The 14,728-nt window shown below is 36.7% G+C and overlaps 1 protein-coding gene across 1 annotated transcript in view; it reads left to right on the top strand.

Annotated features, from left to right (window-relative positions):
• Positions 1 to 14,728, top strand: part of LOC149798646 (low-density lipoprotein receptor-related protein-like) — a 76,628-nt gene that overhangs the window by 47,507 nt on the left and 14,393 nt on the right. The window contains exon 13 of the mRNA XM_089957485.1: positions 12,610 to 12,840. Coding sequence (XP_089813611.1) covers positions 12,610 to 12,840 — 231 coding nt within the window. The remainder of the gene's footprint in view (positions 1 to 12,609; positions 12,841 to 14,728) is intronic.

Raw genomic sequence — 14,728 nt, 5'->3', positions numbered from 1 at the left:
CGCGAAAGCATACAACCCCCAAATATACTATCCATACAAACGTACGCGAACGCATACAAACCCAAATATACTATCCACACAACGTCGCTAACGCATACAAACCCCAAATATACTATCCATACAAACGTACGCGAACGCATACAAACCCCAAACATACTATCCATACAAACGTATGCGAACGCATACAAACCCCAAATATACTATCCACACAACGTCGCTAACGCATACAAACCCCAAATATACTATCCATACAAACGTACGCGAACGCATACAAACCCCAAATATACTATCCATACAAACGGACGCGAAAGCATACAACCCCCAAATATACTATCCATACAAACGTACGCGAACGCATACAAACCCCAAATATACTATCCACACAACGTCGCTAACGCGTACAAACCCCAAATATACTATCCACACAAACGTACGCGAACGCATACAAACCCCAAACATACTATCCACGCAACGCTGTTAACGCATACAAACCCCAAATATACTATCCACACTCGGGAGGAAGAAGAAAAAAAACAACCAAATATACGATCTACACAACGTACGCGAACACACACATACACACACACACACACACACACCACAGAGGGAAGAAGAAAACCATTATACACTATCCACACGGAGTGAAGAAATAACCCTTTCTATATACTATCAACAGAGAGTGAAGAAAATAACCCATTATATTCCATCAACACAGAGTGAAGAAGAAAAAGTTTTTTTGAAAGCACCTAAGCCCTCACCTGCAATGACCAACTCTGCCAAACACCTACACCACACCCCACCCCCAACACTACAAAACCCATTTAACCCGTTATTTTATGGCATCAGTGTGTGATTTAGGAAACATCAAGACACAAAATGATGGATGAATAGACTGACTATTGTTAACCGACTTGCATGCCTAAAGAGCGTGCGTGAAGGAAAACATCCTTCCATTTCAATTTTAACTAAAACATGATCCAGAGGGATAGAGAGATGTGAAAGAGCACAATTTCATAAAGTGTGAGTAAAAACAAAATACGCCATCCTTATTATACAATGTCAAGACCAAGAGACACTTACGTTTTCTTTCTGGTCTATTCTCTTTTAGAAGGTAGTATGAAATTTCACATCAGGACCAACCCATCGGCTCACATTGTCAATTTTTCCATTTCCATGTCTTCACTGGCACAAGTTCTTCCTCATCTTCAATTTCTTCTTCTTCTGAATCCCTCTTCTCTTTTCCGTCTTGTTTCTGTTTTTTCTCTTTTCTCTTAGGGCACTCTGATTCCCAGTGTCCTTTCTCCTGACAACGATATTAGGTATCTTGACTTTTGTCTCTCTTTCTTAGACGAAGCAGGTATTCTGGAGACAAATACCCATTTACCTTTGCAGATATAACAAACTTCATCAGCACGTACACACTTTCGTATGACTCTCATCAAATCAACGACCAAAAGAGTAAGTTTTGTTGCCACTTTCGCCTGTGAATTATGCTTTCGTATGACTTTTAGCATATATTTGACCAGCAGGTCGATCTGTGCTGACTCTTCCATCTTCTTGATCGTTTGAGAGTGGAATGAATACTCTGACGCTAAGACACTCTCCCTATATATAGGGACCTGCTGCGTATGAAACCTAGTCAAATGTAATTTTTGCAATAAGATGAAACGATTTCATTGAGAAAGTAAAAGGCAATGACGTGCCGTGTCGTCTCACACAAGACCTGAAGTGTTAGCTCAAATCCGTGTCAGCGATTTCGAAATTTCGTTCGGTCCATAAAAAATAGTATCACATCTGAGAAACGCAAAAAACGAACTTCCAGAAAACTGAGAACGACGGCTTACACCTACAACGTGAAATGTATGAGTTCAAGTAGTGCGTAAAACTTAGTCAAATTAAATTGTATGACGTCAACAAAGCAAGACAGTGTATAAGAGCCATACAATACGTTGCCTACAAATCTCTAGACACCTTTAAACCAAGACCTTCTCAATGGGGATTTGGGGTCAGAGTTCTGCTCCCCCACCCCCCACCCCAATTCTACAGACAAGCCTACACTGGATACCCCCTCAGTCAACTTGTAGAAGCCGCTGTTTACATTGTCGCCCATCATGACTACGCATTTCCTGATATCAAGAATCATGAGACTAGGAGTGCGGGAAAGATCGTGAGGGCGAAAGAGAGATGTGGTACCTTCTAGCAGAAAAACAGCCCTTTTTAGGGCTCCAAAAGATTGCCTTTTAATAAATAGGGAACCATATTTGGCTTGGTATCCCTCCTTGACTAAATTATTCTCGAAACAAACTTGACCCATTGGAACACCACAACAAACTTAACTTGTTAAACCTAACAGTGACAAAACTTGTATATGTCGCTTAGACATATCAATTTAAATAAGACCAGTATGGTTATTTTTATGTATACTAAGTACTAATATTAGATAGATACGTTAGGAAGTAGGAAATTTAACAGACTCGTTAGATTTGAACTAACTGCACAGGTGGAAAACACATTATTGGTACTTTTTATTGTCCATTAGCAAAAACGGGACTTGATTTGAAATAAGTACGGGCTGGCGTTTTGGGGAGTACTTAACATCCAGCGCTGGCTTGCTGAGCACCTTTTTTCCTCCTTTACCACGCTCGGACATCGTACACGTGGCAGAATGTGGAACGATTTCCACCTGCCACACGCCCATGTGTCCTAATGTGACGCCATCGCTACCGACCAAACGTAGCGGGCTTTACATACTGCTTGGGTTGACACCTGAGGCATTTCAAACCAACTAAGAAAAATGAGTGTGTGGTGAGACTATTCCCACTCATGTTTAAAGTCTTTCCGTCAGGTTGTTAAGGACTAGTTAGTCCTACACCTTGAGTGGCTAAATTTAAAAGTAGTCTGTGAGTACATAAAAGCCTGGGGGATGAGACTCTCTTTCCTTCCCCAGGAGTAATTAAAAATCACGCGGTGCGTGATTAAACAAGTGATACATGCTCTATTGGAGCCAAATCACTTTAATTCAAGTAAGCAAGCAAGCAAGTTCAGGTACCGTCTCTAGCACTCTTGATGACACCAACTGTCTGGGTTATTTTCTTTCTTGCAAGCCCCTATGTTTCACTTCTGTTTGTGATAATAACTTGTGATACTTCACATTTTCTAAAGTGGAAATCTTTACAAGCCGTACAAAATACAAAACTTATATGACTTTGGCTTTTGACACTTGCACGCAGACTCTTCACTTTATAAGTGTCACGAGAAAATTGTATATCCAATTTTTACCATTTTCCAAAACACGCACACACTTGCAGCTTGACCAGAAATATGTACATCTTGTTTTGTGGATAAGTCACAGACAAGTCCAAGCATATATAGGTGATTATGAACGTTAGGAATATCCCCTCATTTTTTCAGAAATATCAAAGCTTTTATGTGCATTGTCCCTTTTCCACTCTATATTAGTGCTTAGATTTGTTCCAAAAAAGAAAAAAGAAACGAAACAATTTTTTTAAAAAAATGAATTTTGAATTCAGATTTCTCTCTGTTTATAATTTATTCAAGTTGATGGTGCATAACAGATTACATTCGCCTACCTTTACAAAATGAGAGACATTTCTTCACATGTCATTGCCTTTGTTAAATTCGGTTTCATTGGTTAGTTATCGTTAATCTTTAATTTTTTGAAGCATTTCTTTTTGATAGAAGATTTAAGGCTTTCTGGTGTTGTAACGGTATTTATGTTGTTTAGTCTGTTGATGAAATTATCTAAAGCAAAGTGCTTAAGATTTTTCATTTTTTTTATTTCAAGGAGACCAAGTTTGTCTTGAAAGAGGATTGAAACTCTAAATTACACGGGCGTGAAGGAAAACATCGTTGTGTTCATTGTAATCATGCTTGCCGTATCTCTTTGTGTTTTAGAGGTCATATTCCTTCTTAAGTAAATACACGCATCAATAGACAGACAGACTGGGTCATCATCCTTGAGGTTCACTGTACTTTCGGTTCTTTACTTCATACAAACCCCAAATGTATTAGTTTGAAGAAAAGAAGATAACATGCCCCTCAATACTGTAACACGTCTGTTCTGACTCTACCGATGTGAGTGTGAGTGTTTATGTTAAAATGTTTAAGTAAGATATGAAAAAATGGTCAGCTTGAAAACGCGAACCAATACTGTGACGCTCAGTATTTTGATGTGGTAAGAAGAAATGGTACAATACACAAAGAGGGCTTGTAAGTTCACATTCCAGTCTGTCTACACTGTAATGGTAACAACGCAAGAGCGTAGGGATTATTATGCCACACAGTCCTAGAACAAAACAATGCATCACCCGTTGTAAGCCATTTCATTGGCTATACTTATTTTCTTACCGCGTTCACTTCGAATTGACTTGAGTAGCTATTCACACAGTGACGAGAATGGCCATGCTTTACTGGGTCTATCCTATAGGCGATTTATATAAAAAAAATATTTAAAAAAATTAAACTAATGCACGAACAATGGTACCATGGGTGATCCCATGGAAATTGTGTCCGTCTTATTGCAAAATACATCAAGATTTAATTTAACCGTGCAGATCGCTAGAACACACCTCTAATAATACACATTTTGAAAAGTGTTGTGTGACACGGATCGCCATTGTCGCTTGGTGTCTGCTTTCTTCTTCGAAAAGAGATCGTTTCGTCTTGACTATAAAAATTTAATTTGACTAAGTTTTACGCACTACTTGAACTCATACATTTCACGTTGTAGGTGTAAGCCGTCGTTCTCAGTTTTCTGGAAGTTCGTTTTTGCGTTTCTCAGATGTGATACTATTTTTTATGGACCGAACGAAATTTCTTTTGGCGTGAATCAGGACTCATGGTTTTGTGGCATAAATGGAGAGCATTGATTAAAGCTCAGTTATGTCGTCTTCGAAATCGCTGACACGGATTTGAGCTAACACTTCAGGTCTTGTGTGGGGCGACACGGCACGTCATTGCCTTTTACTTTCTCAATGAAATCGTTTCATCTTATTGCAAAAATTACATTTGACTAGGTTTCATACGCAGCAGATCCCTGTATATAGGGAGAGTGTCTTAGCGTCAGAGTATTCATTCCACTCTCAAACGATCAAGAAGATGGAAGAGTCAGCACAGATCGACCTGCTGGTCAAATACATGCTAAAAGTCATACGAAAGCATAATTCACAGGCGAAAGTGGCAACAAAACTTACTCTTTTGGTCGTTGATTTGATGAGAGTCATACGAAAGTGTATAAGTGCTAATGAAGTTTGCTATATCTGCAAAGGTACATGGGTATTTGTCTCCAGAATACCTGCTTCGTCTAAGAAAGAGAGACAAAAGTCAAGATACCTAATATCGTTGTCAGGAGAAAGGACACTGGGATTCAGAGTGCCCTAAGAGAAAAGAGAAGAAACAGAAACAATACGAAAAAGAGAAGAGGGATTCAGAAGAAGAAGAAATTGAAGATGAGGAAGAAGTTGTGCCAGTGAAGACATGGAAATGGAAAAAATTGACAATGTCAGCCGATGCGTTGGCCCTGATGTGAAATTTCATACTACCTTCTAAAAGAGAATAGACCAGAAAGAAAACGTAAGTGTCTCTTGGTCTTGACATTGTATAATAAGGATGGCGTATTTTGTTTTTACTCACACTTTATGAAATTGTGTTCTTTCACCTCTCTCTATCCCTCTGGATCATGTTTTAGTTAGAATTGAAATGGAAGGATATTTTCCTTCACGCACGCTCTTTAGGCATGCAAGTCGGTAAACAATAATCAGTCTATTCATCCATCATTTTGTGTCTTGATGTTTCCTAAATCACACACTGATGCCATAAAATAACGGGTTAAATGGTTTTTTAGTGTTGGGGTTGGGGGTGGGGTGTAGGTGTTTGGCAGAGTTGGTCATTGCAGGTGAGGGCTTAGGTGCTTTCAAAAGACTTTTTCTTCTTCACTCTGTGTTGATGGAATATAATGGGTTATTTTCTTCACTCTCTGTTGATAGTATATAGAAAGGGTTATTTCTTCACTCCGTGTGGATAGTGTATAATGGTTTTCTTCTTCCCTCTGTGGTGTGTATGTATGTGTTCGCGTACGTTGTGTAGATCGTATATCTGGTTGTTTTATTTCTTCTTCCTCCCGAGTGTGGATAGTATATTTGGGGTTTGTATGCGTTCGCGTACGTTTGTGTGGATAGTACATTTGGGGTTTGTACGCGTTAGCGACGTTGTGTGGATAGTATATTTGGGGTTTGTATGCGTTCGCGTACGTTTGTATGGATAGTATATTTGGGGTTTGTATGCGTTAGCGTACTTTTGTATGGATAGAATATTTGGGGTTTGTATGCGTTAGCGACGTTGTGTGGATAGTATATTTGGGGTTTGTATGCGTTCGCGTACGTTTGTATGGATAGTATATTTGGGGTTTGTATGCGTTCGCGTACGTTTGTATGGATAGTATATTTGGGGTTGTATGCGTTAGCGTACGTTTGTATGGATAGAATATTTGGGGTTTGTATGCGTTAGCGACGTTGTGTGGATAGTATATTTGGGGTTTGTATGCGTTCGCGTACGTTTGTGTGGATAGTATATTTGGGGTTTGTATGCATTCGCGTACGTTTGTATGGATAGTATATTTGGGGTTTCTATGCGTTCGCGTACGCTTGTATGGATAGTATATTTGGGGTTTGTATGTGTTCGCGAACGTTTCTATGGATAGTATATTTGGGGTTTGTATGCGTTAGCGTACGTTTGTATGGATAGTATATTTTAATTTTGGTTTTATTCTTCGATCTGTGTGTGTGTGTGTGTGTGTGTTAGTGTAAGAACGTCTGGATAGTATATTTGTTGGCTTTTTTCCTCTTCCCTTGTGAATAGTATATTTTGGGTTTGTTTTATCTTCTTCCCTCTGTGGTGTGCGTGCGTGTGTGTGTGTGTGTGTGTGTGTGTGTGTGTGTGTGTGTGTGTGTATTGGTCTCTGTTTGTCCCTATAAAACTCCCTTTATCCTTATCAAATACATTCTACCTGCCTACCTACAGTAGCGCGTATTCAGGTCAGCCACTTGCAACACTGTTGCCATTTATCCCCTAGTTTCCAGTACAGTGACGTCACTGACGCTGGAAATTTTGAGACTATAAATATGGACTTGGGGTTTTCCACAGGTTGTAGCTATACATATGTACTAGAGTTCATAAACAGGAACGTCACTCAAGCTGAGGCTATAAAAAGATAGTGGGGTTTTCCAAAGGAATAACCCACAAGTTGTAGCTATAAAATAGATAGTGAGATTTCATAGGATTTTCAGCTGATTATAGCTATAAATAGATACATGGGTGTTTATCCACGATCGTCACACAAGTTGATATTGTAAGTAGTTACTAATTTTATCCATTTTAGTCTAAACCATTGTAACTTAATTTTCGGGGATATGTTTATTTTCCTTTAAATTCTGGGACAATTTCGTCATTTTAGCGTTACTTTTAGTCACATCCATTTTGTCGTTGAGCATTTCCTTGATTATAGCTATTTATAGCATCATTACAATTATGCAAATTTTTGAACACCCCAGCAAGATTTCAGGTCTTGGTAATGCTTTATATATAAATCTCACGCTTGTACTAGTGTATTTATGTCTCTGTCTCTGTTGTGTTTGACCCTCTACCATCATTGTCCCCAGACAGTCCCACCATGTTCAATTCCCCTTGACGCTCTACAGTTCCATCCATGTTAAAATTCCCCATGTTAAATTCCCCTTGACGCCAGAGTGTATGGACCGTTTTTGCATGGTAAGTCCATTGACGCTAGGGTGTCCCTATATACTACTGTCCATGTTAAATTTACATAGACCCTATACAGACCCAGGGTTTAACTCCATGTTAAATTTACATAGACCCTATACAGACCCAGGGAAGTCTGTAATGCTAATTCCTCATAGACCCTATATTGACCCAGGGATTTTCTCCATGTTAAATTTACGTAGACCCTATATTGACCCAGGGGTGTTTTTAATGCTAATTCCCATAGACCCTATAGTGTCCCACTTCACTACTCACTTGGTTTAGATTCAGAGAGGATAAACGTTGAAAGAGCCGATAGGCTGAGAGCAAAAGAAAACTCAAGACCCGTGATTGTCAAATTTTCTAATTATAAAGACAAAGAGAAAGCATCGAGACGCTATAAAGAAACAAGGAAAGAAGCCCGTGAAGCAGCCACGAGGACCACCTCTGAGAATTAAGACGCAGCGGCAGCTAGCAGACCAGTTAACGTATGCGTAGCTAAAGATTATCCATACAGAGTGTGAAAAACTCGTGCCAATCTCTACCCGACATTGACAAAGCCATTGCACAAGGTAGGAAAAAGCTATCTACAAATGTAACAAGGTACTAATGGACGGTTACACGTATGTATTTGATGAGGTTGGAAACGATGCTGTTCTTGTTGACAAAAGATAGGACTCGGGTCGAGGCCTACAGAATGTGTATGAGGAGAACGGTTCTACTTCTGTGATAGGTTGTTTGGTATGGAATATATCTGGTTTAAGTGAGAAACTTTCTAGAGAAGATAGGTCACATTTTATTAACTGTACTGACATTTTTTATATATACATGGCTTTGATGAAACATGGGCATAAAGTATCGATCAGTTTAATATTAACGGTTACAAAAACTTTGATGGCGTTAGAATTAAATCACAATCACCCGAAATACATTCAGGAGGGATCTCGGTTTTTGCTAGTGAACCCCTCTTCAAGCATTTTAAGATATATATATATATATATATATATATATATATATATATATATATATATATATATATATATATATATATATATATATATATATAGAAAAAAGTGCCTCAAAACAATCATTTGGTTAGTTTCTCGTCTAAGGCTAGCACACTGAAGTGGAACTTAATTTTTGGTTTTGTCTATCTGTCATTTATATGCCGTGGTAGAAAATGAGTTACCTCAACTAAAATTGAAATATGCTGGCTATAAAATAATAAATGCAGGGGATTTTAATGCCTATACCTGAACTGAGCCAAATTTTATCAAATATGATAGTATTACTGATCAACTTCAAGACTTTTGTTATATAGAAGACGAAGTAATGTATTATCGGGCTAATTGAGATGCAAGGGAGATAAATCACTATGGAGAAAATTTTCAGCTATGCCAAGTGACTGGATTGAGAATCGCCAAAGGTAGATGTGGATCAGATAACGGGATAGGGAAATTTACATGTATCCATGGCATTTCAGCTTCAACAATAGACTCTGTCTTAGCCGACGTATGTGTTTTAAAAAAATATATCATCCTTTGACATACATGATAGATTGGAATCAATACACATGCCCATTGTATTTTCCCTTCCCTACATGGGTAAACTAGAGCAAAAGGATATAAGTGTCTCTGGGGGTAACGAAATACATAAATACATATGAAACAAAGAAGAAGGTCTATCTTTTATCCACAATTTCAAAGATTTATTATCTCAAAATAATGATACGATTTTAAATGATATAAACAATAACAAACGTAATCAATACGTTAAAACAATTACTGAGATTTACCATGATGCAGCAAGCACAATGAAAACAAGAGAAAGCGAATTCTAGCTGTGACATCTCCAAGAAGAATTGTCAAATGTCAACCTTGGTTCGATACAGATTGCACAAACGCCAAAAAGCAAAGCTTTAAGATATCTAAAACAGTTTAGATTAAAACGTGCAAGTGAATCACTTGAAGATTATAAATTGTATTGAAATATGTATAAATCTCTTATAAGAAGCAAGCAAAAGTAATATGATTTAAAACAAAAAATAGCCTTTTGTCATCATTATACTCTCAAGATACACAACTTTTCTGGCGCCTTGGAAAGAACTCAAGTACTAGCATGCAAAAGAGTATCACTTCTGCAACTTAACGTGAATATTTTTCGGAATTATTTAATTTTTCCAGTTCTATTGACCATATACAGGAAACTGAGAACATTTAAGTAATTCACGAGACTTTAGATAGAACAATCACTGCAGAAGAGGTACGCCTAGCATTGAATAGTCTAAAACATAACAAAGCTGGGGGGAAATGGATGCTTTATCCAGCGACTTCTTTATATGTCCGAGCAATATACTAGCACCAATATTAACAATATTATTTAATAAACTATTCAGTGTTGGATATTATCCAGAATATTAATCAACGGCTAACATCATACCAATTTTGAAGAAAGGGGATGTAAATGAACACTCCAATTACAGAGGTATTAGTCGACTACCTGTGTTAAACAAAGTATTTACATCGATTTTAAATAAGAGAATAAATGAATGGGTGGAGGAATACGAATTACTAGACAAAGAGTAAGCAGGATATAGAGCGGGCTATTCCGCAGAAGATAATATATCTATATGATATACATTAATTTGTAAATATTTAAGAAAACGTTGGGATAGATTATATGCAGTATTTATTGACTATGAAAAAGCCTTTGATAGGATAGAGAGACGTTTACTATATCAAAAGTTAGTTAGTGAAAATATTAGTGGAAAAATGTTAAGAAGCATTAGGCAATTTATATTGATGTGAAAGCATGTGCTATGTCCAACAGTCTTTTACCGATGTGTTTAATTGCACTTTGGGCCTGTGCTAAGGTTGATCTTTATCGCCTTTACTCTTTTCTTTATCTTTGAATGAATTTAAACCCATTTTAACTGAAGGAAACGGGGGTGTCTGTAGAAACATTGAAACTAGTTTCACTTTTGTATGCTGACGGTTTAATTGTCTTTGCTGACACTACTCACCAGTTGCAAAATATGCTCAATAGATTGCATACATATTGCCTAATGTGGAAATTAAAGGTGAATGTGGAAAAAACCACGAGTGGTTGTATTTCGCAGAGGTGGCTATCGCAGAAGTTACAACAAATGGTAGCATGATCATACAGAGGTAAAGATTTAATCATACTATAAGTAGATAGGATGCATATTTTCTTCAAAAAAACTCTTGGTATGTGTGCTAGAAAACTCTGTCCTTTCAGGCGCTGAAGGCTGTGCATATATTGAAACAAAGTCTTTCAAAATTTGGTAGATTACCCGTAACTGGATTGCTTCGTCTGTTTGATACGACGATAGCTCCCATACTTAATTATGAGCTGAGGTTTGGGAGTTTTATAAGGCCAATGATATTGAAAAAGCTCATTTGTCATGTTGTAAATATATCTTTGGCACATCTAAGTCTACTCCAAATGCATTCGTATATAACGAATTAGGAAGAATTAGTTTGCAGTGTATAAGATATAAACGTATTTTGAAATATTGGCTAAGAATTCTAAAAATGCCAGAAGACATATCCTAAACAATGCTACGTTTTACAGTTAAAATGGGGGGGGGGGAATTGTGATCGCTGGGCTAATAATGTTAAAAAGTTTCTATTTACATTTGGATTTGGCAATGTTTGGTATACTCAGGGCGTAAATGATGAAAATATATTTCTTAGATTGTTCAGCCAGAGATTTGAAGATATATTTAGGCAAAAGCTGCAGGATGAGATTAAGTCGATGGAAAGAATGCGCTTCTATAGATCATTGGGAATATAATTTACTTGTCAAAGATATCTAGAATTGTTGGGAAATCACGATATTTGTTATATAATCACTATGCTTAGAGCGGGGAACCTGCCAATCAAAGGTAATACCTGAAGATAGGAAAGTATCTACTATGAGGAAAGATTGTATCAAATTTGTAACGTTAACATCGAAAATGAATTCCATTGTATTATTGCTTGTCCGCTGTATGGAGAAATACGAAGAAAATACTTACCCACCATTGTATCTAAAATCCAACTTTAGAAAAATGTATGTCCTTTATACACAGTGATACTAGTAAAACTATGATGAATAATTTAGCAATATTTACTATAAACAACTTAAAGATTAGATAAACCGTTTTCTCAGAGACTCATGCTACGAAAGACTTTTTAGATCAATATCACAAATCTTGCTCCACACAATTTTTAGGGTTACCCTTAAATCAGAGACTCATGCTACGAAAGACATTTTAGATCAATATCACAAATCTTGCTCCACACAATTTTTAGGGTTACCCTTAAATCCGTTTGTTTGATTACTATGTAGTATATACTTGTATTTCACCTAAATCCGAAAAAAGCAATAATTATTACTTTCATGTATATTCTAATAAATACGATATTCTTTTGTTACGCACTATAACATCTTTTTGTACCGCATGATTTATGATATGTATTATGGACAAGTGGCCTATATTACAAATAAAAACTATTATTATTATTATTATTATTATTATTATTATTATTATTATTATTATTGCTGTTGTTGCTGTTATCGGGGTTGTTTCATTCTTCCATAGATAAATATTAAAGGAATATTGAGTGAAAATAAACAATGGAATATTTTATAAACTATAACTATATGTGATCAACCAAGGATTAACCTTTACCTGTTAATCGCCTGTCATCAGCTACTGAGTCTAATCAGCCGATCACATCCATTTTTTTATAGTCAAGTCCCAGCCTTCGGATTCCGTTTATATTTATCTTTCACTTTCTCCTTAAAAAACACACATATATATTTCAGTCGTCATGGTTAAAGACTTCATTCTAGCCCTTGATTCCATGGATCACAAAGCGTATCAAATCAACATTTCTGACGGCAGCATAAATACGCTCAGACTGGTAACGGGAAGTATGCCATCATCCATCGATTTCGATCCCACCAATCAGCGCATAGTTTGGATAGACACATATGAAAAGAAAATCCAACATTACAAACTCGGTGATACGGTGGTGAGAGCAGAGAAGAAGGACGGTAAGGATGTGTGTGTGTTGTGTGTGTGTGTGTGTGTGTGAGAGAGAGAGAGAGAGAGAGAGAGAGAGAATATAGACTATGTGGCAAATACAATTCCATTAAAGTATACTGCATCCGGCAGCGGAGTACTAACAACGAAGAGTGCAAAATTTCCTTGAACTACGCTTTAGACTCTGATTACTGTTCATCGAAGATAATAACAAAATCGTGACAAAGAAAACAAATAAACAAAAACAGTAATCTAACAGAATGCTTAATGATCGTATGTCCAATATAATTGTTGTTTGAAACTTTTAAATTCTTTTAAACTTTTAAGATCTCCGATGATAAAATGTTAACCTGCAAAAGAAAATAATTGCGCCATTTGTTTTACGTAATATGAAGTAGAGTAATGACAGAGTATATCCTTGATAAGTCATTGTTCTGGTATGACATTAAGAACCACATGAATAATAATAAAACATTAGTTATACAGGAAAGTGAAGCAATAATGAACCAAATTAATGAATCGTTTTGTTGGAAAATTTGGGTTGTAAAGAGATAATGATTTTATTTGGGTGTGGCGACCCGTTTGAAGTCTTCATCAGTTCTTAGTTTAAGTCGTTGGTTTCAATGTTCTGCGGCAGCTTATCCAGGTCGATTCCTTTTCTTCCGAGCTTAGAACTCCAGTTCTTTTGTGGGCTACTGCAGTTGGTATAATAGAACTGAAAGTATAATCAGAGCAAGAGATGTGTTCTACTAATAGACCACTATCCAGGGATTGATCAAGATTAATGCAAACAACTGACACGTCATCAGTTCAAAGAAAGCTTTTAACTAACCAAAGCACTTTTGATTTATCCAGTCTTTGTCGAAGGGAATCGTAAACCAGACACAAACACAGATATATTAATGAGGTCTTTGTTGAAGGCAATCGTAAACCAGACACAAACACAGATATATTAATGAAGTCTTTGTTGAAGGCAGTTAAAACTCAGAGATAAACCCGGGGATTTGATAAATTACTTCTGTAGGCAAACAATAAACTAGAGACAAAGGCAGGGATTTAACAAATTCTTTGTTGACGACAATTAAAACACAAAGACAAACACGGGGATCTTATGAAATCTATGTGTGTTTAACTTTTGTCCATGATAATAAGTTGTGAACTGAATGATGGCATAGTTAACTTTTGTCCGTGATTGTAGCTTGTAAATATAATGTTTACATAGCATTTGAGTTCAGAGCATTTTAGGCTCAGTCCTGTTTACAATTAGAATTCAAAGACTTCTGGATTACATCATTGTGTTATATCCGAAAAGTTAGGACTATTAGAATTCATTTGGAGCAATCTATACTTTTTTGTGCCTGTTATCGGACTTGTATGATTTGGGGTGATTCAGTTAACAATACTTTAAGTGTCTATTGAATTTTCACTAGGTATTGTAGAAAATAATTTGCTTGTTGATTTTACTTAAATTGTTGGTTTAGAGTTGCAACAGTTGAAGGCAATCAAAACACAAAGACAAAACACGAGGATTCATTAAGATAAAAATAGAAACTATAATTTAACTTGCTAAGTTCTTTCAGAGATTGTGTCAACGAGCATTGAAAAACTAGCTTTTAACAAGCACGTGCATTACGAAATCCAGTAGTAGAACATGTTTCTTCTTGCGGACATACTTTCAGTAATAATGTGTTAACTCTAGTTGCAACCTTTTGTACGTCAATATCTGCTAGGGTGTCATTTATCACTGGAGTTTAAACCCGTCTTCCAGTAGATACAGAATCGTGTAAAGTTTTGAAAATTCAATGTTTTCTTTTGTGTTTCTTGTTTGTTTTGTTTGCCTCTGCTTTGCAATTGCCTCTGTCAAAGACACAGCTAGTGCTGCAATGGTCACTACCAGCT

Source organism: Sinohyriopsis cumingii, chromosome 5, assembly GCF_028554795.1.
Source record: "Sinohyriopsis cumingii isolate HCF-2022 chromosome 5, ASM2855479v2, whole genome shotgun sequence".
Lineage (NCBI taxonomy): Eukaryota > Metazoa > Mollusca > Bivalvia > Unionida > Unionidae > Sinohyriopsis > Sinohyriopsis cumingii.
This window is presented reverse-complemented; position numbering and strand designations above follow the sequence as displayed.